General features: G+C 43.9%; 1 protein-coding gene across 1 annotated transcript; it reads left to right on the forward strand.

The window, feature by feature from the left end:
• Positions 1-118: 118 nt before the first annotated feature.
• LOC108435148 (protein FAM222A) lies at positions 119-18,696 on the forward strand. Its single transcript, XM_017710762.2, has 3 exons — positions 119-1,022; positions 8,051-8,184; positions 16,609-18,696. The coding sequence occupies exons 2-3, from the start codon at positions 8,094-8,096 to the stop codon at positions 17,976-17,978; spliced, it is 1,461 nt and encodes a 486-aa protein (XP_017566251.1). The 5' UTR covers positions 119-1,022; positions 8,051-8,093; the 3' UTR covers positions 17,979-18,696.
• The last annotated feature ends 8,024 nt before the right edge of the window (positions 18,697-26,720 follow it).

Here is a 26,720-nt window from a genome sequence, read left to right on the forward strand (position 1 = left end):
CGCCGCCCGCGTCACACCCCTCTCCCCGCCCACTATCACCTCCGATTGGATGAAATGTTGATTTATTCAAACAGACGCTGCAAATTGATTGGCTTGGCGTCCGGCTAGTGGAATCGTTAGGACGAGCCGTTGTTGTGTACACAGGCGTATTGATTGTCGGGCATGGAGAACAGAGCAGCCTCGGCTCGGGAGCCGATACCTGAATCAACACGGCTGCTTCTTAACCAGCTTTTCCTTTTTATTTGACGGGAACAGACCGTCGCTACAGTCGGAGTGAACTTTGCCGCTTCGCCTCGTCGCGGCTTGGGTACTGGCGGAGCAGAAAGGGCGACGAAAAGCCGAAAAATTGCTGTTGTTAGCTGTTTAACCTCGGCTAGGTTAGGTTAGCTAACGGTTAGCTTCGTGTGTGTCTGTAGCGTCGCTTCTCCGGTCCGTCAAGTCCGTTGGTAGGTTAGCTGTGGCGTTTATCCGTCTGTGTGAGGCGGCTATGGTTGCCTAAAGAGCTCGGTGAGCAGGTGTTTTTAGCCAGAAAGAAAGACTTCCTCTTTATTTATTCGCATAGTCTGTCGCGCCAGGCTCGGTGGAGGGTGGCTGAGTCGAGTGAGTGTCCGATAATGCAGTGCGGTTATCGGCTCGTACAGACGCTGCTTCACCGTCGCCGGAACACGAAGCTCGGGGAGACGAGAGCGACGACACTCTGCTGAGGTTCTGCTCGCCGAGGGGTGGAATTCATGGAGATTTCTGCTTTAAACTACGCCTTGGGATAGCCTCGGTTCTTGGGCCATTTGTGAGCGTCTGGATAACCTGTTTTTGGGGACGCTGAACCCTCCATGAGACTGGATTCTTTCTCTCATACACCTCGCTTTTTTGTGGTCGTGAGAAAAACGCGAACAAATCCTCCGGTTGAGAGAGTAAACCTGTTATTGCGGAACTGAGGGCATGTTTTTTGTCGGAATAAGACTATTTTAAAGCACACCGGGACCCTATGTGGATATAGAGGCCCATCTACGCTTCAATTTATGGTAAATAATGTTTCCTTATCGTTTCTATTTGCATTACATATACGGGAGTAACTGTTATTCATATTGCGTGTGATAAAGAAGACCCCGTGTGTTGGTTAAGTGCCAAAGTAGTGGCTTGGGCTGCATCCCTTTCATCCAGTCAAATGCAGGGGGCATTTTGGGGTTTTGTTGTTTTTATGGTGAATTGTCCCTTTTTTTTTGTCTTGAATGGTGTCTATCTAGACCCATATTGCCTTTCATGTCAGCTGACTGCCACTATAATAAAGGGGGCCTTGTGCCAGAGTCCCTATGGCTGCAGGAAACGCTTTGAAGTGGATTATTGGCCTTTCAAAGCCTCGGCGAAGACGGCAATTCTATTGTCAGGGCTAGAGGGAAAAGGAGAGGCCTGTAAACACCGCCTTTGAGGCTGAGGAAGTTTTATGGTCCAGCCAGTTCCTACCTGATCCGAAAAGGTGCTAAAACGTGGGTCGTGCAGACAAGTCGACTCCATGTGAAAGTGTCCTGCCATCACGTCTGGTCAGACACCATCCAAGGAGCCCTTCCTGAAATGGAAGGTTTCACCACTGTACCATTCACACTGTGGTGTCCAAAAAAGGGTCGTAATTCACCTCCAACAGCATTTATGAATTCTTTCCTACAAGCCCTGCTCTTTCTGAAGCCCACTCCTGATTTCGTGTGACATTTTGGTACGTCTAGGCAAATCCCAGGCATGAAATAAACATTGTGGCCTTTTGAGTTGGGGAACGTAATTAAATGCTAAGAAAGGGGAGAAGGAGGAGAGCAAAAGCCCCCCACCCTTTTCTGGTGAGCCTTAAGGAAATTGCTTTATTCATATATCATGAGCTGACATCCAGTCAGTTTTACTGGGCTGTCTTTGCGTATTTGACAGGGTCTGTGGTTTGAAAAGCTGCGGCAGAAAGTCTTAATTTTATATGTCGCTCAGATGAGCGTTACACGAAATGTGATGACATTTAAAGCCAAAGTAATTACTTTTAGATTGCATTTACTGTACGTTGCCTCTGCCGTTGGGTACATGACACAGTATTTTAAGAGAAAGGTCAAGTCTGCATTTTTAAGTCATTCAAAGATTAGCATTGACTTTCATGGCATATGGCTCTGAGTGAGGGCCTGTTATCAGTATAATAGTTCCACAACGCTCCCTTTCTTGTATTTTAGGCAAAGGGAGGGGGAAACAAAACTATAGTAGACAAGATGTATTCCAAACAGTGCATTTCTCTTCAGGCTGGCTTCTGATTTTATGTCCAATCAGCGTTTCCACTACCTTTCTATGAAGACATGAGATTTGTCATCCCTTTGCCTGACTGCCCTCTTTTCCTGCTGCAGTGTGTATTCCTGTCCATATTTGCCAGCTAATGGCCTTGGGCTTGTACTCCAAACGCTACTGCACTTTCTCATTACCTTAGCCAAGAAGCCACTGGAACATGGGCTAACACTACAGTTCCCTAGACCCCTTTAACAATGCATACTTCTTCTTTTGTTTACCCACATCCATCTTGTCTTAAGGCATGTGATGGATTGCATATTCAAGTATTCTTGCAGTACACGGTTATTTTTTTTTTTCCCCTTAAAGTTTGTCTTGACATTCTTTAAGTATCAGTACATGTGTTTTTGTTAGCTTTGCCAGGCTGTTTGGCTCTCTGTACCATCCCAAAGCTAGCAACAAGCTCTTCTGATATGATGAGACCATGTGTTAAATGAAGGCTGAGATAAGGGTGCTCTAGGAAGGTTAAGTGACCTCAGAGAGTGGACGGATGGTCACCCAGCTCCACTTACAGGGATAATGTCAATCTCTTGGTTGCTAAGCAATTTTCCCCCTGCATCCACAGTAATCACCTTTTATCTCCTAAGGATGTCGTGTGTAATTATAGGCTGGCTGCCATCCTTTGAAATCTGTCTAATTGGTCTTTTTATTTTTATGGGATGAGGAGCCGGGGTGAAAGGGGGCTAGGGGGCATGGAGCTTGTGGAGGTGGGGGTACAGTGTTTATTCAAGATTACAGAAGCATTTCCGGCTGCTTTCCTCTTGTTTTCCTGCCACCATTGCAAAAAAGAAGCTGAAACTCATTTACAGCATGTACCGTTATATAAGTCTTTGGTAATAATTTCTCCTGCTTTTGGGAAATGCCGAAGTGCTCTAACCTGCTCTCATTGAACGGGCAGCAGGTGGAGGTCACTTTGGATTAGCGTGCTGAGTAAAGTCCATTTTCTCCTGGAACTCTTCAGTTCCTCTGGGTCCTTCTGTGCCAAGCCGTTCATTAGGCCTAAGCGGGGAGGGGGGAAAAAAAAGTTCTTCCCGTGTGAATACCCTGCGGGAAACATTTGGCCAATCTTTTTCATGAGTTCTATGTTTTATTACCATTTTTAATGACTTGAAGGAACCAGTGACCCTTAACAGCATAATGAATTGCCCTGCCTGCTCGGTGGGTGGGGGCATAGGCGGAGCAGAGAAGACAGGCCGGTTCTGCTCTGTGTACCCACAAGCCTTATTGCATACACAAGTCTCTGACAAGAGCACACTTTTAACATTACAGATCGTGTCAGGCCCCAGCAATATTCAGGCATATATTACTGACAGTGGAATAATGATATACTTTGATCTAGGAATTAATACAGTTAGCTCAGTATATTTACATTTGACAAAGTATATTTACATTCGCACCTCATAGACCGGCGAGAAGAAACGAGGGCCATGTTGAGCCCCCCTTTTTTCTCAAACAGCGTCTGATGCTAATGTGAACAAGCCCATTGCTGTTTATCTCAGCTACCACCTTCTTTATGTGAGGCACCTGTGCACTTGGTTAAGAGGTTATACAGCCCAGCCATGTTTGAAAAGGAGAGAAATCTTTGTCTCTCTTCTGCGCCTCTGATCCCAATTATGCTAACTATCAGAAAATTTAACCAGGGCCCGGTCTCTTATCTCCTAATCCTGAAGTAATAGATTCCATTAAAAATGCATGAGGAGCTTTACAGATGAATCCGCCGCCGTTGTCTGTCAAACTGCCTCCCCGGCAGCCCCCAGGCCGGGGGGAAATGGCTCTGCTATCTTTTCACTGTTTCGGAGAGGATCCCATTTCCACAGAGAGGGGAGGCTATTCAGCGCAGAGCGGTGGCGGCGCTGGCCAGCCGTAGCCTCTTCACAGCGGCGCATTCAGTGAGGCTAAACGCAGGCTTTTGATGTGGCATTCAGCCCCCTGCTCCTGCTGCCGGATTGCCAGCGTCATACTGGGGGCTCATGCTGGAGGAGGTGGCAGAGTAGCCACCCCTCTCCTCCATCGCTGTCACTCATAATAGAGTTACTGATTTGGAAGAGTCTGCAAACCAAGCCATTAGATTTCGCGGAAGGGTGGGGGTTTTTGACTCAAAGTCTCATAGCTCAAACCTGCAAAAAACACAAAAGGAAGTCGATGTAAACCTGATTTTGCTAGGCTACAGCCATATTATGACATTTAAATCGACCTATGAAAAATATAGTAGTCGTTCAAGGTAGTACAGGCAGTTTTATTCAGGTTATTTGACTCTAAACGCAATCTGTCTCTGAATCAGTGGCATGCGGTGTGCATTAACTGCACAATACCCAGTGCTGGAAAGTGGACCTAATAGCAGTATGGCTCTCTAGTGGAAGTCTTACAAGAAATTATGTGAAGCACTGCACAGCAGCGTTGCCACTGCAATACAACTGTAATATATTTTCACGATCAGTTAACCCCCTAATATATTGTCACTGTCAGTCTGCTATCATGTTGAGCACTCTGACTGACTGTTGGCTTGTTCCCCTGGGGTGTAGCCAGGATGACACTGAGGGGAAGGAGAAGAAATTACCATAGCACTCTCATGCTAATCCTATCTAACCCAATGAGTGAAAGAGTGCCTGGCTTAAACCTTTTTTCATTATCATCTAATTATTAACTCAGGATTTTGAGAGCTGTAAAGCTGAGAGTGGGAAGTGGTTCTGTATGTGTGCGCGTGCTTGAGTAGGAGTGGAGGGTTATCAGTGCTGCTTTATTCTGATTTTACTCAGCAACATAAGATTGTTTCAGGTGCAGGAGGAAGTAAACAAAACGAACGAATTAATGTGGTGTCCATGTGGAGGCATGTAATCAAAATTTTTATCTCTATACGTGAGTTTGGGTTGTAAAGATAACAAGACCGTTTTTTTTTTTTGTTGTTCTTCTCTTCTCCCCCCCCCCTTCTGCATCTTTTTCACCAACCTAAACTACTTTTAAATGTGCGCATGGGTCTGTTACAGCGACCAAGTTTGTCTTCTGTGGCTTACTTACAGCCCCGCTTTACTCAACTAATATATGCTGCTACTTTGTTTTCGCTTGTCGTGCAATTAGCTTACCGTGCCTAATCCATTAGTTTTACTCTTTTGCACTCAAAGGGATTCTGCACGGATAATATTTGATTTAAAAGGATCTCAACATTCTGTCCTTTGTTGGGCGTAAGTGAATAAAGCTACTGCCGTGTCCCACCCCATACCCCCCCAGTTTCTCCAAGCAGCCCTCAATTTTCCTTCTGCAATGTGACCTTATCTTTGCACACACTCTTCTTTTCCCAGCTACGCACTGTAGCATGTACAATTAGACACCTTCCATCTAGCTCCCTTCCAGGCTTGGGAGAGAGATGAAAAAGAGAGGGGGGAAAATACCAGAATGGAGGGGACAATTTGTCTGCCAATGTGATCTTATCAGAAATCCTTGGGAGACAAAAGATCAGCAGTGGTGTGCAGGACCCTTATCTCTCTGGCAGGCCCTCGCTAGGCCGCATCGCAGCCGATAAGCGCTCTTATCGGCGGGGCTGATGCCACGGAAAAGTGGCAAGGATTTACTGTCCTTGCTGCTCAAAGTTTGTCACCCTAACTCGCAGTTCGAACTGTGACGCATGACGGAGGCACGAGAAAAGCGCTTCGGCGGAACAGTGTCCTCTGGAGAAAGAAGCTTTCGAGGCCATTTGGCATAATAGAATTAAGGAGACAGACTGGCTGTCATTCAAAGAGACATTACGTTGCCAATAGGGAGCACTTTTCTCCAGGCCGTTTGCGATTCGTAAGGCTTTGTGAGCGCTTGTGAAAAGTAAGCTTCGCTAATAGCAAGGAGTGGGGATGGGACCAAAGCACTCGGCCTCCGGGGCAGTACATGTGTTATGGGATACGCCAGAGGGGTTGTTGCAACCTTTGTTTGGTCTTATTTTGTGCATCTCGTCCTCTGCCCTACTCTTTTATTCACCCTTTCCTTTTAATAGATATATATATTTTTTTTTGTCCCCATAAACAAAGCACTTTGCTCTCCCCTCAAAAAAAGGGGGGAAAGTGTCTTAATGCATTTTTATCCCTGAGCCACTCGCAAGAGTAATGGATGGCAGTTTCACAATTGTCTCTCATTTCCTGTTGATAAAGCTGTGCAGGCATTTCCCGGGAGATCCCGTATTTGTCTCTCTTCTCTATCCACCCACCCACCCCCACTACCCCTTCCAAAACCTGCATCTTCCTTTGACAAATGTGCAGTAATGGAAGCCTTGTTGTGAAATTGGTCCTCTCACAAAATAGTCAGGAGAAAGGCTTTTAGCTGTTCAGCTGTCTGTGATCACAGACCGGTTGTGTGGTTTGAAGAGAGGCTCTCTGTGTGTACTGGGTAAAAAAAAAAAAAAAAAAAAGGGTGGGGGGGATTTCTCCAGGCTCCTGACGAGAATGAAACCAGGCTGTTTCTTTTATCCTTTGAGGTGTAGGTAATCAAGTTTATACAGATGGCTTTTGAGCACTCCCCTCCAGTTAGGAACTCACTTAGACGGCTGCCCTGTGGAACCTGCAGGAAAAATGAGAGTAATAAGTTGGACGGGAAATAAATCAAAAAGGGATTTTGAGAGGGGGGAAAAAGAATAAGGCAAGAACCAAATAAACAGATGGATATGGGAAGTCAACAGTGATTAGCCTAAAGTGTAAAATCTAGCCCAGCAACCGCCATCCGATCACCTATAAGTACGGCAGATTGATTTGTTAATACAAAAAGTAATTGAATGAGGTGTTGTAAATAGCTGGGTATAAAGGTAAAGGTCACAGCACAGTAACACCAACCATTAAAAGATTACTCAATAAGAAATGAGGGGGAAAGCTGAAAGGACATCTTGATAGATGCCTCTATTTAGAGAGCCTCTGATAGAGATAAGTTGGGGAGCTTAGATTGTTAAGTCTGTAGTGGCATTGTGTTTTTATCCCTGTGAGTTTTTGCCCCTGGATGTATCTCCTTATATAGCTTAGCAGTGGGAAATGGAGGGAGGTGAGATTTATGGCATGCTGGGAGATTGATTAGTGCCGTCATCAGCTCGGCATGCATCTCCCTCCCACCAAATCCCACCAAAAGACAAACGCTTGCTGAGTCACTACTATCTTTGTTTCTCTGTGGCTAAATGGAAAAAAAAATTCAACATAGGTCTGTTGAGGGTGATAAAATGAGAGGAGACACACAGCCTTAGATTTTAACTAGTGCTGGACAGTTGATATCCTTGGAAAGTAATTTTCTGTCGTGTTAGTGAAAAGTCCTTGTTTGTTTTTCCTGAAAATCACATATCAGTGGGACAAGACCTAATGTTGCCAAAGTTGTAATGCCACAGGACAAGGGAGAAATGTACCCAAATTTCAATGTAAGTTATTGTAAATATATTTTACCACAAGTAATTTGGTGCAGTTCTTTTGCCCCATTCATCATGAATTGTCAGCACAGTGTGTAAAGGGAAACTCAAATTATATAAAAAAGACAAAAATGGAGATACAAAGTTTTGTCCTTACAGTGACTAATTATTAATACTCGTAATACGTATTACTAATTAACATTGTACAGTCGGTACAAGTTTCAGCCATCTGATTCTTAGCTATGTGCAAGAGTGAATCTATGCATTGGCTGGTTCCAGTTAGAATATGCTGTGTATAGTGTCATTTATGGCAGGAGTTGCTTGACTGTGATCTGCTAGAGTTCAGATGTTCAAAGGAGTGACTGTCCTTTGCTTTCACTACAGATTCCTCGAGGCGTCTCCCAGCCGTAGAGCCCAAAGCTGCACCATGCTGGCGTGCCTGCAGAGAAGACAGAACCACCCGGCCCAGCACCCAGTGTGTGCTGGCAAGATTCTGGACACCCCCATCAATCAGAAAAGTAAGCTTTAAGGGACATGAGCTTTCTGTGGGTCATTAGGCTCCACATGTGAGAAAGAGTATCAACTCCTGGATCAACTCCAGCAGATAGTAAAGCTCCAGTGAACAACACTGTAGATGGTTTTGACTCTGGTTTATAGTTCCCGTACCTTTATGTGAGGTCTTTGTTCTCTGTATGGTCACCTGCAATTGGAAGAAGGGTGTCTGATGTGGGAAGTTGAAAGCCCTGTCTGTCACCTCCAAACCGGAGGACCAGAAGGCCCCTCTGGCCGCAGTAACATATGATTTGAAGTGGAGCTTGGCCCTTTATCCAGAGGTGTTGGAACAATCTCACCAGACCCAGCCTCGTCATGGCAAAGGGTGCTTTTTATGAGTGGGGGAGAAAGTGAGAAAAGAAAGAAAGAGAGGGGTAGGGCAGGAGAAAAAAGGTTTACTGGAGCGAGGTACTGAAAAAATACCTCAGTAAATTCAATTTTCAGAGGTAACCTAACCTTTGATTTTCATGGTTTAAGCGTATTGAGTGGATGATGGATCCTCCATCCAGACGATGGATTTTCATCCATTAGGGCTCAGAACAGTGGATACGTTTTCATTCTGGTACTCTGAAGTAGGACTCTCAGAAAAGACTACTTAGACTAACCTATATAGATAACTAGACCATGCCCATATAGAATCCATAGGTCTAATTCTCTTGCCTAAGTGATGCCGCTCATGCTAATGGGGGGGTACTTGAAGACGAGCCCTTTTCAAATCGAGGGCTCTTTGATGCAAAACATAGCTTAATAAATTAGGCTACTTGCTAGAATTAATTTGCCTTAATTAGGCCTCTCCAGTTCTGGGGGAAGAACAGCAGACTAAAGTGGTGACCCTGTTGGAAGATTAGATAAGAGGCAAGGCAGAGGGGAAGTTCACCTTGGCCTCTCCCAGCTCCCAGAGTGTTCTAGGTTTATCGCCAGCACAGATCAGTTTGAATCCTGCCTCTGCCCCTTATCAGTGACACCCATCGCACCGTCTTTAATTTAATTCATGAGGGCATTGATCAGTGCTGCTGCAGAGCACAGGCTGACGTGCCTTCCCTCTCCAAGGGCGGACTCCAACCTGCCACAGCCTCCTCTCCAGCCTGGCTGTCATCATAGAGATGAGGTCTCGTTCCCCTGGGGAGAGATGTCGGAAGAACAGCACTAGTCACTTTGAAGTGACGCATAAAGTCTAAAACTGTGTTTCAGAGAACTGAAGGATGATTCAGATCTGCTGTGTATGCATTGCAGATCAGTGTGCATTGTGGTTATCAAACTGCATAAAAACGAGACTGTGCTGATTTTGTTTTATCGTAGTGGGCTGTACATGAGGTGCTTATAAAGAGAGGCAGACAGACATGTTTCCAAACGCTGTAGAATCAGCTCTGACCTTTCTCTAATTGAGAGTTTTGCACGGTCGCTAAGGGCAACTCAGACTTTCATGGGTCCACACATCATCCACTATTGATCTAATTTCTCCACTTCATAGAGCCAGAGTAACCTTACACTGTGCGCGCAACCCCTCAAGACTCCTTCATGTTATTAAATCCGCATTGTCTTGGTTTGTGAAAGCGGTTCAGAGTGATTTTCATAAACATGGATTTCAGAGTCTGTTAATTATCATTACTGTCAGTATGCATTATACTCACAATTAACGAGAGCACATTTTGTCATCCCGGTAAGTTGTGCGCCGTTGAATCCGATGGACATTGATCATTATTCGCTGATTATTTGCTCATGGAGAGGCTGCCTGGGATTTGCCTGTGTGCCCCTAATTGATCTCTGTGTGTTATTTACATCATCTCTCATTACGACGCAGAAGGATGACAAGTCTTGTAGTTTGGTTAGGGACTGGATAAACTGCACAATTTAAACTAACTTGCACTCCCATAATGAGGTTTGCAGTGTGCAGAATTTGGAACCCTAAGCTCCTCTGAAGATAAGAATTGAGGGCGCCAGCTGAGAATGAGCAAGTCAGGCTTTTATCAATAAGTCATCCGTGTTGTCTCTCTCATCCATAAGCGCAGTGCTAAAACCGTGTGTTTTTTGTGTTACAGCAGGAGCAAATCTCCACACTCCACATCCAGCTGTTGTAAAACCTCATTGTCTGCCGTGCTATTAAATATTAATTTGGAATCAGTGGAGCACTTGTCTGCTAAATGCTGGAACAGAAGGGCCCTGTGTTGCCGCAGGCAGAGCCTCGGGCATCTCGGCATCTCTTTCTCGCTTTCTCTCATTCTCTCGCTTTCTCTCTTTCTCTCTCTCTCTTCCCCCTTTCTCTCCTCCTGTTTACCTGCAGGCCCCAGCAGCACTCAGAGCCTGATGCGCTCTGACAGCCCCTCCCCATGCAAAGCTGCACACACCCCAACACTCGCATGCTTAGGATGTCTAGGGCTGGGCATTCTGGGGCTTAGGTGATGTTCCACCCAGTGGTAAAACTGGAGCTTCCTCTGCTGAGAGGGTCTGACTGCTCTACAATGCACTATTCTTCTCTTCCCCCATTCGATTTCTGGAGGGCTTTTGCTTGGAGTGAAATGCAGTTGATGAATTGTTGGAGCTGCAATTGCCTAGAGACATGTGTCATGTCTGTTATTTGGAAGAGAGCCCACTGTTGCCCTGTGAGGAATATACAGTGCATATGTCTGCCTCAGCAACTCCTGGACCATGCATTGCCCTGAGGATTTATCAGTCAGCCATATTCCTGGCAACATGTTGTGACTGTTGGCACCACACATGCCAGGCAGAACTTAGGACTTTGCTCACGTAGCCTTCTCACGTCTCCTCCTGTCTCCTCCCCACCCTTTTATCGCCGTTGTCTGAAGAACAGGAAGCCAGCTTTTGAACTGTTACTTTTCCCACGACAGAACAGAGCTTTCAACATGGTTATCCTTCAGGACAAATCAGAACGACATTGCCTTCAAATGGAAAGAAATTGCAAACAGCCAAGAGTAGGCTAATCACCATAGATTGCTTGACAAGGGCACATCCTCTGGTTTGGATTTTAGCTTTATAGCTTGAAGAGTAAAGTTAGTCTAGATGTAGATTCGTTTAAAGGCAGCCATTCACATTTAGTTTGATCTTCTTTTGTCAGTCACTCCCCTGTAGTGTCAAGTGCAAGAGGAGCACAGAGACAACATTAGAGGAACACTTCACACTGTCACCCATTAAAAAGAATTTGGAGATGAGTGAAACTGCGAGAGTGCTATGTGGCCCTTCTTATCATACGGATGAGTAGTAATGGGAGCACCGCTGTGGGAAGCGATGTGCCTCTGGTTAGGCTGTTTAGGCAGGCCTTTTTTCCCACGCTGCTGGCCTGTGTGGAGCCCCGACGAGCTGTGCACGTCCCCCGACGCGCCTGGCAGGCCTGAGCCAAATGGAAAGTGACACTCGTGTAAAGTGGTATCCATGCCTGACTCTTCGAGCACAGATAAATAAGCGCTAACCCCTGAGGTTATTCTGTTCTTGGATTGTTCTGTGCACAACTCCAAGGCACAGAAATGGGCTCAAAAGGAAGGAAGAGAGACCGATGAGGGTAGCGGGGGCGCATTTGTCTGATACAGACCATCCAATCAAATGAGCTTTGGCAGGTGATTCTAGTGTTTTTAGTGAATGTTTGCATTTAAGAACTTTAGGTCCTGCAGCTCCACATGCAGGCTAATAAAACGTTGTATGAAAAGGTTTGCATTCACATCCCCATGCCCATCCTCGGCACCCTTCCTCTGTAATGCAACACCTCCACACATGGATGCCCGCTTTGGGATTCATGTCAGTTAGCATTAATGTCAGTTAATATTAATAATGAGATGGCCTGCAGCTTTTATTTTTCTGTGAAAGCTTGGGAACACTTCACAAGGGCATGGCTGTCCTGGGGGAGTTTGTTCATGGCCTTGCGGACTTCCCAGGACTCCATAACCGTGTTTGGTGAAAGTCTAGTGGTGGCGAGAGATTCCTGCTAAACATGCCCTCTGATCCACTGCACGTTAAAAAGCCACATCCTGCCTTTTGGGCTGCTGTGTTTTAACTGATGTAATTGTGTTGAAGAGGATGACTACCTCCTACACATTTGACTTAACTGTAGCTTTTTAGCCACTCGACTAATCCTCTTTTGTACTAATGGACCGCTGCTGAATCACTCAACAAGTGAATTGAGAGCGTGAGGCCAATAAGGTAGCAGATAACCTTTGTTTGTTTGTTTGTTTGTTTGGTTTTGCAGTTCTGCAGCAGTAAAATACAGTAAGTCAAAGTGTTTTTCTCAATTAGCAGCTCTTAAAACTTCTATGTACATATACGCACTTTATGCTTTCATAAAAACTTAAAGCTAATACATGTCTGAAGTAGCTTTAAACCTAAACACTTTAGGCTAAAGCCAAGTTAAATATTTTAGTGCTGCCCCTAATAAAGTCAATACTAGGTAGTGAGGTAAATGATGGTCTTCCTTGTATTGTCAGCTTCCTCTTAGTGTAATGTGGGCTGAATCTCAGGTCTGAGTGCTGTGAATGAAGTGCAGAAAGAAATTTCCTGGACACTTGATTAGTGGCTAGATTTTTGGCTAAATTCAGAGGATGGGTTGCTATGCTCATAAGGCAATCTGTGGTAGAAAAATGCTATTTCAGCTACCCCATCTAATCCTCCCAGTTGTGCTGCCTGGTGCCTAAACCTGTCACTAATAAGTGCAACTTTCTAAAACAGTTGTCCCTGTGTTGAGGGTAATATGGTAATAATGGTTTCCTTGATGCAGTAAGGCAGTTTATTCTCACACATGAAATCTAAGAATTTCAGAACATCCTGTATTCAGAAAGGAAATTTTCTTCTGGGATAGACAACCAAAATCCAAGATGATCCATAAAAAATCTGGATAGATGGTAACCCTAACTGGGAGCCCATGAATTAATGTACAGGATTGCGTAGGACCTGCTGGATTAATGATGAGTGGTCATCTTAATGTGTAGCGAATTTGACTGTGATTTCAAAACCCAAGTACTTATTCTGAGCTATTCTGCAATTTCCCCCTGGGATCTGCAATTTCCCCCTGGGATCAATAAAGGAATCTGAATCTGAATGAGATTATTAACAGAAACATGCAGTGAACTTTAGACACGTTCCCATAGTTTAATGCAAATAGTAGCTCAGGCTAATAGCTTTAACCAAGGCTTTGCAACATAGCCACTGGCATCTTAATGGAAAGTAAAGCTACTGATTATGTACCTGTGTTTTGATTGTTAGGCTTGTATTGAGAATCAGGGCCTGGTGGAAATTTAGTGAGGGAGTGCTGCTCCTTTTTTTAGCCTCGGCTGTTTTCCCAGTTAATCACTGATTAACTCAAACAGCTACAAAACAATGAGGTCTCCTCTCTGATCCGAAGGGAACTGCTTCAAGTGTAACCATGGGAAAAAAGATTAGGCAGCTTACTGGGGCTGAAAGCTTCGTGTGTGTTCATAAGGAGATGGATGCAGTCCAGGGGTTAGCGGCGATAACACTTAAACGGGTTGGAAATACTGTTAACGGTCTCACGTTCTTGTTCCCTTTTCTGTGTTCAGATTGCTCGTCGCCGTTTTTTGGCTAGTCTTCATGTGAACAGAACGATAATAAGCACTCTGTCAAAACACTGCCCTCCCATCCTGCATCATCTTTTCCGTCCCTCCTATCCCCTCACCGTGCCTCGTACCCGTTTGTTCTTGTTATCGCCCTACTTTAAAGAGTTCATTCTGTATCGCATCGCGTGTGCAGTTAATTAGCTGAGTGTTAATTGAGATTTCAGAGCCGCTCTCCCCCTCCCTTCTCCCTCCAGGGCCGACCTAATGTAATAGAAGTCACTTTTGAGAGCTTTGTTTGATCGAAGGGTTGACCTTGCCTCCCTGAGCTGAGCAGTCAAGCAGCATGTGTTCGCCTACCGTTCCTTCTGCTGCAGTGCTGGGAGTTCCAGGTAATGGCCTTGCATGCGTAAGACCACTCACGTTTGAATCCCAAGTGTCCCACCTCAGGCAATCCTAACGCAAGGGGGGAAAAGCCACTTAAAAGGCTTACACAGTGTAAATTAGTAAGCACTCTGAAATGCCCCTGGGTAAGGCAGACACAACAAATAACGTTTTGGGTTTAGTGATGTGTTAAGGGGGAGGTTTTGAGAGGATATGCTGCTAGCTAACTTCTGCTCTGCTATTGGAGTAGACTGTGACAATGCTGCATTCGGGAAGGTTAGCAATTAGGCTGCTCCGTGTGATTTAAGTTCTTGGGTTCAGAATGCTAATTGCTTCCCCCTGTCAAACAGTGTACCTACCATTCAAAGCTTAGGGCCACTTCCCCAGCCACTCAGTAGTTCATTACGCATTCTGGATCAACCAATATTTCCCCAGCTCTCAAAGAACCAGCATGATGGAGAAGAAAAAAAATATTTAATAAAGATGACCAAAATGGCCATGACTTTAAATGCAAAGCCTTGTGGGAGGGTGGAGGGGAGGTGATGTATTAAATTCTTCTTCCAGTTCAGAGAAATTTCTAATCCTTTAATTTATGAGGTGCAAAGCCCTTTGAAGCCACATCAACATTTTAAGCTACTTGAGGCGTTTCCTAAACAGCAAGCCAATTTGAAACCAGGCCAGAACAAAGCAATGATGCAGAGTCGCTTTTTGCTACTGTTTTAAGTGCCTGTGTCAAATAGACCCTACTCTCGTGATCTGTTACCTCCACTGGTCTTTCACAGATTCTTAACAATGACATATAAATTCTTGCCCATCTGTCTGTCTAGTTCTGGTGCTTCATTGTGATGAATGACCCCTGGTGAGCACCGTGTGACTGCAGGCAGTGTGCTGTGCTGGGAGACGCATTGATGGCACTCTCCCCTTCTTCTCTTTCCTCCATTTTAAACACCCAATTTATTTCCTTTATGAGATGGATCTTGTAGATTGAATCATTTTCACAGTTGGAGGCTCATTGTGGGCTTGAAAATGAAATGAACTCCCAAATCAATCCTGAACAGGAACAACAAGTGAGCTCGCCATCGCATGGTTGAGCAGCCGCTTAAAATGGCTTCTGTTATTGGAGAACTAACTGAATTGTTTTATTTAGAAGGTTTTTTTTTTTCGGACCTTCCTGCTTGCCTCCTGTGAGGGTTTGTGGTGGCTTTGCATGACTACTGAGTAATCTAGCTTAATTTCAGCACTTTTCTTTTCATGTCAGAAATTCCATAAAGGTGTCATTTTGAGGAGTGGCCATAATTTCTGGTTAGAAATGGAACACTTTTTCTGTCTTCCCTTTGTTGCGGCAAGCTAAACAGCCATGAAATTGCCTGAATAATGGTGTTTAAATCCAATCTTGGTTTGTCCCTTCAGCTTTCCCGTACACCGTTGAATGCAGTTCCCCTTGGAGATGCCATTTTCCATTATTAGACTTCAGTGCACAGGTTAGGCTCATGTACTGGTAGTACTGTAGAAACGGCCCTGAAGCTATGTACTGTAGGTCTGTTCAACTGTGGAGGGTGAATGGAACACAAAATGTAGACCTTCTATTATTCATTAAAGTTACCAATACTTGTGAAGTACCTGCCTTTTTCTTCAGTGATCATAACCATTGTCAGCTAATGGTTTGTGTCTCTGTTTTTCAGTTTGATTGTGTCTTAGAGATGGCTGTAGCTTGGCTACCACAATAGTGTTCAATCCTAGTGTGCCTGAGTCTAGCAGTTTTTCTTTTTCTGGTTTCCAGCACTTACTTGTGCTTATATTTGAGCCCCTTTTTAGTGGGTTGCATAGCCAAATGGCATGAAATGAATTCCACTCAAGCCTCTGAAACAAAATTAGCTTCTCCCCCCTCCCCCTCCTCATCTCTTTCTTGATTTCCCAGGGTAATCCAATTTTGTCCTGAAGAAAGACCAAATTAATTTCATAATGCACTGATCAAACATTGCCCGGGGTGTCTCCCTCCACAAAATGAGTTTTTAGAAAGATGCAGATGTCTAAGGATGAACATCCACAAGAGGAAATGAGGCAGAGGAAGGGGGGGGGGGCAGAGCAGACTCTCCAATATCTCCATTTTTATTGGACAATTTTTCTTGTCTTATGTCTGCTCCTTGATCATTTTTACTCATCCAGTATTCATCACTTTCTTGTGTTTATTGCTGAGTACCCTAGCACAATCAGCTTTGTCAGACAGCAAAACTCTCAATTGGAGATATTTGTTTTTGTTCATGTTGTTGTTTGTGTATTATCAACTAGGCTCTAACAGGAGGATATACTCAACCTAATTTTCACTGAATGTTTGTCAAATTACCTCCATGCATATTCTTTTCTGAGAAAATGTGCCTCGGACTTGAGAAGCTTTCGCTTTGTTTACACATGACTAACTGCCATTATTTTTTTTAATCTGAAACATTTGCTCTGTTTACCTACTTCCCTAACTAAATCTGTGTCTATTCGTAGGTGACCTGAGCTCCATGCAGGGTCCGCGGTACCCCTCCGCTGCCGAGCTGGACGCTTATGCACAGAAGATGGCCGACAGCCCGCTATCAATCAAGATTTTCCCCTCCAACATCAGGGTCCCCCAGCACAAACAAATCAGCCGGACTGTCAATGGTTTGGACACCACAGGGCAACGCTTCAGCCCTTATTCTCACCCCTACTCTGGGGGCTACCAAGGCTTGCTGGCCATTGTGAAAGCTCCAACTGTCACCAAAGGCGTGGTGAAGAGCTCAGACGGCAAGAGGACTAAACTGTCACCTATCCAAATGGCGGTGGCTCCCTATGCACCGCCCACCAACAACAGTGTAGTCAACAGGCACAGGCAAAGGCCATACAGTATGGAGCTTTGCAAGCCTCCCGAGGTGCCTAAGATCCCTGCGCCTCACAATGTCATGGTGGCAGCTTCCGCCGTGACACTTTCCGGTGGTCAGAGCTTGGCTCTGGCTCCCCACTCTGACCACATGGCCCACAACATGGTGAGGCAGATGGCCAGGACCTCTCATGCCCAGGGGCTGCAGGTGCCTGGAGAAGTCCATTCCAGTCCTTCCCATCAGGCAGCCACGGCTGTGGCAGACTCCGGCTTTGGCATGGCAGGGCCACCTCAGAGCAGCTTGGCCTACTCGGGAGCAGTGCTTCCCACCCAAACTGCTGATATGGCCAAAGCTTCAGGCTATGTGGACAGTATGGATTATGCTGTATGGCAGCCCAAACAGCAAAGACATCAGCAGCAGCAGCAGCAGAAGCAGCACTATCAGCAGGGCCACCTGCGTATGTACAGTGCCAACAGCAGCAGCAGCAGCAGCAGAGCTGCCATTAGCAGGTCTCCGGATGTCTGCCTGCCAGCAGGAACGACCCAGCTCCCATACAGGGCCCATACGCTCAGCACAGGGACCAGCATAGCGGGCGGTGTGCTGGACAAGGTCAGCTCCTCACCTCTAAACTGTGCAGCCATGCACAGCGAGTTTTCAGTTGGCCAGTTCTTCGTGCCACCTTGGAACAGTGTACTTGCCACGCCCAACAGCGACTGTTACAATCCACAGGAGCTGCCGCCGGGCTCAGTGGGACTCTCTCATGCTCACGCCCAGCGCCACCCGCAGCAGTACCCAGGTGATCATGCTGTGGGCCCGGGTCTGTGCTGTGGGCTGCCTGGCCGGGGCTTGTGCCAGGCCTCGCTCCTCAGCAGCAGCCTGCAGTCTTTGGAGTGCCTGATCAGCGAGATCCACCCGCCCTGCATCAAGGAGCGCATGCTGGGCCGTGGCTATGAGGCAGTGGCCGTGCCACGCCTTCTTGAGCACCAGCCCACGCACATCCAGCTGCCAGTGTTCAGATAGGGGGCGTTAGGCTGCCGGGTTCGGGGAAGTGAAAAGCAGACTGTTTGTGGATTAGGCAACTAGAGGTAGATTTGTATCAGACATGCCTTTTGGTGGATGCGTGCCATTGGTAAAGGGCTCAGTGGGTCTTTGCGAAGCTTAAAAGGGTAACAGCAATCCTGACTGACCGTAAAAAGGTCAGAGAGTTGCAGTTTCACCTGTGCTAACTGGACTGAATTTAAGAAGTACTCAGATATACTCAGATACTGTTTAGCACCAACAGGGATTTTTGTGTTATCGTACCATTTACTTCCAACCGAAATGAATCTGAATAAACCTTTTCAGATTAGCTGCCAAATATGTGACAAGAAGCAAGTCTTTAACTGCCCACTAGTTACAGGACATTGTGATAACTTCAGGTCTGTGCTGTTTACTCGAAAACCATAAAAAAAATAAATAAAAAGTCTAGTGAACCCTTGGTGGCAGACATTTGTAAAGCCCTGTTAATAGTACTCAATCATAATAGTTATAAATTTTTCCAATTGCACTGTTATACAAAAAAATATATATATGAAGATTTCTCTGGCATGGGTTGGTTCTAGGAACATTTCATCTTAAAAGGAAACTTGAATTTTTTTTTCTGTATTATGTTTGTGTCTACCTGTAGATAGACATATTTATAAATATGTTTATTCTAGCTGTTCCATCTATATGTGACCTTTTTTTTTTTTTTTTTTTTTTTTTTTTTAATTTTCAAATATATCAAATGGTTTTATCTAAATTTTCACACCTGCGGTCAGAATGTGGTTTGTTGCCTGGTTCTGGCAAGTTGATTATTAGTTTAATGTTGTCTACTGTAGTCAGTCCAGTGTTTTTAACAGGCCTTATGAATCTGAGACATGGACATGAAAGAAAGGACAACCAAGCCTCCACTACTGAGCTGGCTCCATCAGTGACCTGATGTTAAGCCACATGAGTTACTGTGAAGTCTTAAGAGCGTTTTGACTGGATTTTTCCATCAGTGTTCTCCTTATTTTATTCATTATTATTTATTGACGTTTGAATTTCTGTACAAATGTTAGAAGGTACTGCTGGGTATCTGACTTTCAGATACACAACTGGTTTTGTCTTTTTTCTTTTTCTTTTTTTTTTTCTTGCATCAAAGTGGAATATTTTGAAGCAGCGTTTGAGTAAAATGGCACACAATGGGCTAGATGTTTTTAAAAAGTGCAATTATAATGTTGGCAGATAAGCCCTTTCCCCACGTTATGCTTCAATGACTCTATTTACTACTGTATGTATGACTGTCTGAAACCTCCACGATTAAGATTGTCAATAAATCTAATTTAGGGATGTTTTTCTAAATCTGCTCGTCTGTCGTTTTTTGGAGAATGAAAGATGGCGCAGACGCTGTTCCCTGCGGAGGCATAAATCACAACCTCTTAACTAGTTCTAAAGTCAGGCAGGCATAACGCTTATCTTAAATGTTTGCATATTAGCATAAATTGTGCATAATGAGAGGACGAGAGGCATTTGAACAGTTTTACCTCATTGCTTCCAAATATTTGGCCACGCAAAGTGTCAGTGTCCGATGGCGGCAAAGGCCGTAACACTGTTGGCTCCCGGGTCTGTCATCCGAGTGGCAGTTGGGGCCTAGCGTCTGAGACGAGGCAGAGCAGCGATACCCTCTGAGGGCAGGGCATTGAGGTTGCTCTGGCTTTATCCACCCTGGGGACAGGGGCTAATCAGCTTTCAGTGTGACCTGAGCTCGCACACATCTCCTCAGCCTCTTTTATCAGCTCTTCAAGGGCACAGAAGGCAAACAGAAAGAAGGAGAGGGAGAGAAAGGTGCTGACGGAAACCAGGCCGTGAGACTGCCATTAGTTCCAGTGGTAGACTGAATACTGGCAAAGCCTACATGGCATTCATGTTGCATTCACAGCAGGCATATCTTATTACCAGGTATAATTGTTGCCACTGTACTAATATTTCAGTGCTTATAGCTATAATGCCTGCTGAAACTGGACCCTTAGCCTTGCATTATCCTTTAGACTATACCTAATATCTATTGATTACAAAGCAAGCTCCTATCGCCATTAACTTGCATCCATACTATATATACACGTACAGTACTGTGCTAAGGTCAGAGATTGCATCTGATTTAATTTCCAATCATAATGGCCACGAAGTACAAGTTTTTCTTTTTTCAATGTCAGGAAAAAGTGTTTTGTATCCTTTCTTTGCCTTTATTACAGCTTCCATTGTTTTCAGGTTTTTCAAAGAAATGTGCTCCAAAGTTCTGTCACAGAAGTTGGTTGCATTTTCTGCTTCTCATGATCTGTGTATTCTCAGGTATAGGTATAGACTTTGGGGTGGTCAGTCCATTGTTCTGAGAACACCAGTGGTTTATTTTTGGTCTGTTTCCTTTCTCAGTAAGGCTTCTTGACAGCTACATATCCTTATAGACCCACAGTGTTGTCTTCTCACAGTGGAACATGGACATTAACACCTGTGGTTTGCAAGGGCAGAGCTTTTTAGTCACTGTTTATCTGATGGTCACAGTTTTGGTGGTCTACCAAGTCTTACATATATCTTTACATATTTTTGAACTGGTTTTGGAAACTCCTGGTTTTGGTACTTGACGCTCACTTATCTCTAATCTCATAAACACCTCCTGAAGAAGGAATGATTTGGCTTAAATTCAATAAAAGTTAGTACTCTGACTTTTTTTTTTACCATTCTGTAGATACACATCACACACAATGTATGTGTGCAAGCATGTACGTACATATTGTGCAGGTTTCATTATTCGCAAGTAGCATCTTACCCTGCGTATTTCCTCACCACACTCTATTAAGTGCTGAAGAAGCCCAGAGCTTTAGTCACCAGTCTTGAGAATGTCATATATATGGAAATGGAGGGATCCAGAAGGCTTTTTTCCTCTTTTTTCCTCCTGCAGTGTTGCATTTGTGTGTGAAAAATGTGCAGCCCTCTCAGGTTAAATGTCTCAGAATATATTACTTTTAATAAAGCATATTATGCATTTATTGTGGAATAGATGGCCCTACGCAATGCGACAGGCCTCTTATCTACAGATTTCCCGGATATGCAAAACAGCTTCAGGGATTTTTCCCCCTTATTTCAGACCCAGAATCATTTATGCAATTCCAAGACATTCTCTAGTAGTAAAGGAGGTAATATAATCGCAACACGGGTAAACATGATGATTCAGCTCAGCAGCCAGTGGTAGAGTGAAGCAGGATTTGTTTCAGTTAAAGACTTGAGATTGTAAAATTTGCCCTCTGTGGTCAGCACAGAACATTTGCAATTGCTTTAGTACAGCATGCGCCAGCCAAATCTCTACTAAAGCTTCTTACAATGACAATGACCCCAAAAATGCAAGTAAAGTAAAAAGATGTAACATCATGTTAAAGGGGAAATGAATCAGCAATACACGAATCTTCTTCTGGATGCAATTAGTTATGACAACAAAAGTAAAATACATGGATGGAAAAATATAAATACATTAAAAAATAGTTTGGAAGTAGTCTATGTAAGCATGCCTACTCACCTTGTCGTACTACAGTGGTCTCTAGAGGGAGACTTCACAGCTTAAAGACCCTTCTAATGTATCATGAAGAGGAGCTTTTCAAAAAACTACAAGGGCTCTGAAATGCCAAATATCACATCTATATATCGCTGTTGTCAGAAGAAAATTTTGTATCTCTTTTTGATGATTTTCAGTTTTTTGACATAATTTGAAAACGCCTGTTACCCTTTATGTTATATCCAAATTTCATGATGAATGGACTTAAAGAAATGACCTAAAATGACTTGAGGGGGAAAACAGTCTGGTTCCATTGACTTACATTAAAAGCAAAGCAGGTTTTTTCCCTCTCCTGTAAAGTTACCATTTTGGAGATACAAGGCTTTCTTCTGAAAACACAATGTGTTAGCCTTAGTAGCAACGCAGCTGCAGTCAGGATATTCTATATTGCTTCAACGGTTCTACGACGTATTTGCCCAATGCATAAATTGATCATAAAACACATTTTCTATTAATTTGAGGGGAACTTTTACAAAAATAAAACAAATAATTACATTTATTTCATGCGGTTACTGAATAATTTAGATAGAAAAACCAACATATACCCTGGAGAATAAGATGCATCTGGTTCAAGTTGCTTAGATCTTTTATGAAAAAGATCTATAATACTACTACAGGAATCTCTAAAGGATTCTCATTAGAACCATACAGTACATTCAGACAAGCACTATAGTTTACAGGATGCTACACAGGTGTTATAGATTAATATAAGGCAGGCACATAGCATGTGTGGTTGGTTAGTGTAGTGGGTAACACCTCTGCTTTCTACACTGTAGACTGGGGTTCAATCCCCACCTGGGCAAGCAACCTACACTACACCAATAAGAGTCCTTGGGCAAGACACCTAACACCGCCTTTGCCTACCTGTGTAAAATGATCAAACTGTAAGTTGCTCTGGAAAAAAGTGTCAGCCATGAATGTAAATGACACTACAGAAATAGTATTACTATAGAACTGCTATGTAAGCGTTGTGTCTCTTGAACAAATTCAATACAAAAAAATAATAATGTTACAACTCAAATAATCCAAGGTCTGAATCCTTTACATATTTTTGATAATTGGATGCTCTTGCAGCATTGCATACTTTTGGAGATGAGCAGACAGTGTCTTGTAAGCCACACTAGCTTGTAAGCTATTCTGTTAATTAAAGCAGATATATTTAATTCCCTTCTCAATGTTATTTCTTTCGACAGACGTGAGTTGTAATTTTAGTTCCATGTACTTTGTTTGAAGTATTCTTTTGAGCATTCCTCAAACTTTTATTTGAGCAGAATGTACTCATATTTCAGCAGAGCTGATTCTGAACATCCTACTTAGGGCTCCAAGTGTTCAGACATGGCACTTCCTATTTCTATCAACACTTTAATCCAACCCTCATCTACTGCTCTGGACTCAGTTCATGAAGGCCTTGCTTATGAGCTGATGAGCTGAATCAGGTGTGCTCAATGAGGCAGTGTGCTGAAGTCTGGAGTGCCTGAAGTTTGTTCCACAAAGACTGGAGCATGACGCATGTTAAGTGATACTTTTTTAATCCCACAAACGGGGAAATTCCACCTCCGCATTTAACCCATCCATGAAGTAAAACACTAGTGAATACACACACTAGGGGGCAGTGAGCACACTTGCCCGGAGCGGTGGGCAGCCCTATCCACAGCGCCCAGGGAGCAACTGGGGGTTAGGTGTCTTGCTCAAGGACACCTCAGTCATGGACTGTTGGCACTAGGGATTGAACCAGCAACCTTCCAGTCACAGGGCCAGTTCCCTAACCTCCAGCCCACGACTGCCCCAATTTAGATCTTTTTGTGCTTTAAAACATTCATTTTAATCAAGAAAAGAGTGTAATGAATCAGTTTGTCTTCTGACATCCTCAAGTGGAAGTTAAAAGTTTTTAATGCCACATTCAAGTGTAATTTAAGACCAGGTTTGTGATGACATACTAACTATAAAAATACTACTCAAAGTAACTAACAAGTGAATAAGAAAGTACAACCTGTGAAAAGACTATTGTAGGATATTTGGACAGATATCCAGTCTTCATTTACACAGTGTCAGTGTTGCCAACTCTTCAGTAAGGAAAGTCGCTATTGGCTGTCCGAAAAGTCGCTAGAAGTCGCTAAATGACGCCATCGCCTAATTTGCATAATCTATGTTTTTGAAGCTGTAAAGGAAAAAACGATGTGGGAGAGAAAAAACCAGCCGAGATATGTTAGAACTACAAATGAACTCAGAACAAATGAACAACTTCTGTTGCCTTAGAAATAGGCAGTCACTTCTCAAAACACGCTCATGACTTTAATGCTTTGTATAAATCATTTTTACGTAAATTACATAAAGCAGTTTTTTGCTGTGTTGTTAAATGTTAGCATAAGAGTAGCAGTTAGCAGGAACTGCTGTTCTACGTTCAACCCTCCCCCCTCATCCGGGCTTGGGACGGCAAAGGGACCTTAAAAGAGACACTTTGGCAGAGTTACTTAGTTTTTTTTTCTTTTTTAGTTTTTTTAGTTTTAGTAGTGGTGAATGTGAGTGACCGAGTCTGACTGAGACCGTGTGAGTTAAATGCAGCCATTTCTCTTCGTGTGACACTGAAGACGCGTTTATATGTACATCCGGGGGCGGGGTCAGGTCAGCGGCGGCGCATGCGCAGTTCATTTGCGGTGTGGACGTGGAGCGCTGTGGGACGGGGACAGTAACAGAAGAGCATGAGGGTTCATCTCAGAGTCTCCAAAAGTCTCCAGTAACACCACAAAAGGTCGCTAGATTTGTCGCTATATATCGCCTCTATATATATCACTACTCCAAATGTCTCAAATGGAAATCAGATGCACGCAATTAGGTGCTAATGATTAGGAAACCATTAGAGAATATTATTAAGGAATTTAATCATTTGCCTTATTTAAATCTCAGATATCTGGTCTGGTTTGGCCTTTTTTATTAAATGTTTTACTAAATATGTAGCTCTCTGAGGCCTTCAGAAAGAAGGGGAACTCTGGGAAGGGGTTGGAGAAATGTTTCCAAAAGACTGAAAATCAATGCTTCCACTATACAGAAGATCATCTACAGGAAACCACCGCCAATTTGTTCTGGCCAGGCTGCTTCAGCTAATTTAACCCAAAAGCGGACTGTAAGGTGCTGAAAGAAGTCTTTAAAAAGTCAAAAATTTCATCACAGGACCTGCAAGTAGTTCTTGCTGCTTTCAATGTCAAAATGCATGCATCTACCATTGAACCGAGATCAGACGAAGCACAAATTAGACTCGCATGGGAGGTGTTCCAGGGGGAATTCTCTGCTGACTAAAAAGAAGGATAAGACTAAAGTATGCGAATCAATATCTAGGAAAGAACCATTAATAATGTGTTATTGAACCAGTTATTCAGCCACAGTATCAGAAGCCACGTTTGGTGAAAACCAAAAGCAGTATTTGATCAGAAGTACCTCATCCCAACTGTAAAGCCCGGTTACGGTGCTTTACAGCTGCCTCGGGGCCCGGCCAACTTACAGTCATAGAATCTACTATGAATTGACTTCGGTACCAGAGAGTGCTTGAGGCTGTTGTTGAAGCTGAAGAAGTGAACCTTCCAACAGGACAATGATCCCAAGCATATAAGTAAATCCACCAAGGAATGGCTCACATGGAAGAAGGGCAGGGCTATGAAATGGCCAGATCTGAATCCCACCGAAATGCTGCGGGAGGATTTGAAACAGGCTGTAGATGCTAGAAACCCCTCAAGTATTGCATTGCTGAAAGAATTCTGCATGAAGGACTGGGCAAAAATTTCTCTCAGTAGGTGCCAGAAAACGGTAGACAGTTATATAGAAAACGCCTACATAAAGTTGTTTCTGTCAAAAGGGGCAGTGGCATTTACTGAAGCCAGAGGTGTAGTTACTTTTTCAACAGTAAAAAAAACATCTCATTGGAAATAAATCAGTTAAATTTCCGTTGTTTTCGTTCTATTATGTAATATTTATTTATACATACTGTTGAGCTGAAGATCAAATACTGATATGCCCACACACACACACACACACACACACACACATTTTCTAAGCCACTTCTCCCTCAGGGTCGCAGTGGGGTGCTGGAGCCTGTCCCAGCGGTCATCAGGCGGAAGGCAGGATACACCCTGGACAGGTCGCCAGTCTGTCGAAGGGCAGACAGACAGACATACACAATCACTCACACACTCACATCTAGGGGCAATGCAACATGTCCAACTGGCCTGACTGTATGTCTTTGTGGGAGGAAACCAGGGAACCCGGAGGAAACCCACGCAGACACAGGGAAACCACAGAGAGGACCCCAGTTGCCCGGCCGGGGAATTGAACCCAGGCCCTCCTTGCTGTGAGGAGGCCGCGCTACCCACCGCGCCGCCCCCTGATATGCCCATATATGTTTAAAAAGAAAGAAGAAGAAAAGATGGAGCGCACATACTTTTCCACATGACTGTATATCACAGTCATGACTGTGAGGGATCGTTCACAGGTGTTAAAGGGGGAACATTCTACATAATTAAATGATTAAGATGTAAACAAAGTCATTCCGAGTGGTTTGATGCGAAATGCTCCTCTCTCGAGAAACTGAGTAAAAAAAAAAAAATCACAATTGTTCACAGTGGTGATGATAGGAACCAGGCGTCTGAAGAGTTAAACGCCTCTGAAATCTCCTTCACAAAACAGTATTACACGAAATGGTATAAATACTCAGTGTGACGTCTGAGACATTGTTTTATCAGAGTTTTGTGGTAAAATGTATTTGAATCCATTTATTTGAATCCATTTGTGGCAGAGGGGTGCCTGTAGGGTGTTGTAAGGCAATGAGTTCCTAAAGAAAACTTTTTTTTTTTCATATTTAAGCCCATTTTACCATCATTAACATTACATGTAAAAACTCGGAAGTCAGGCGAAGGTCCACTGGTGGTTTTGGACAGTAATTAAAATGTCTGTACTTGTGCTGTAGACATGGTGACCCCTGGTTCCCATCACCACCACTGTGAACAATTCTGCCTCTGTAGGTTTCTCTAGAAAGGAGCATTTCACGTCAAACTACTCCGAGCGAGTGTTTAAGTCTTAATGATTTAATTATGCAGAAAAATCGGTGGAATTGTCCTTTAAGAGATGAATAGCACCATAACTGTATGCAGTCCTGCAGGGAACTCGTA

Source organism: Pygocentrus nattereri, chromosome 18 (genome assembly GCF_015220715.1).
Source record: "Pygocentrus nattereri isolate fPygNat1 chromosome 18, fPygNat1.pri, whole genome shotgun sequence".
NCBI lineage: Eukaryota > Metazoa > Chordata > Actinopteri > Characiformes > Serrasalmidae > Pygocentrus > Pygocentrus nattereri.

What these genes read in the sequence shown, in the direction of transcription:
- LOC108435148 (XM_017710762.2), top strand. Translation starts at nt 8,094, where the DNA reads ATGCTGGCGTGCCTGCAGAGAAGACAGAACCACCCGGCCCAGCACCCA. An exon ending in CACCCCCATCAATCAGAAAA is followed by an intron (nt 8,185 to 16,608) that starts GTAAGCTTTAAG and finishes GTCTATTCGTAG; the next exon opens with GTGACCTGAGCTCCATGCAG.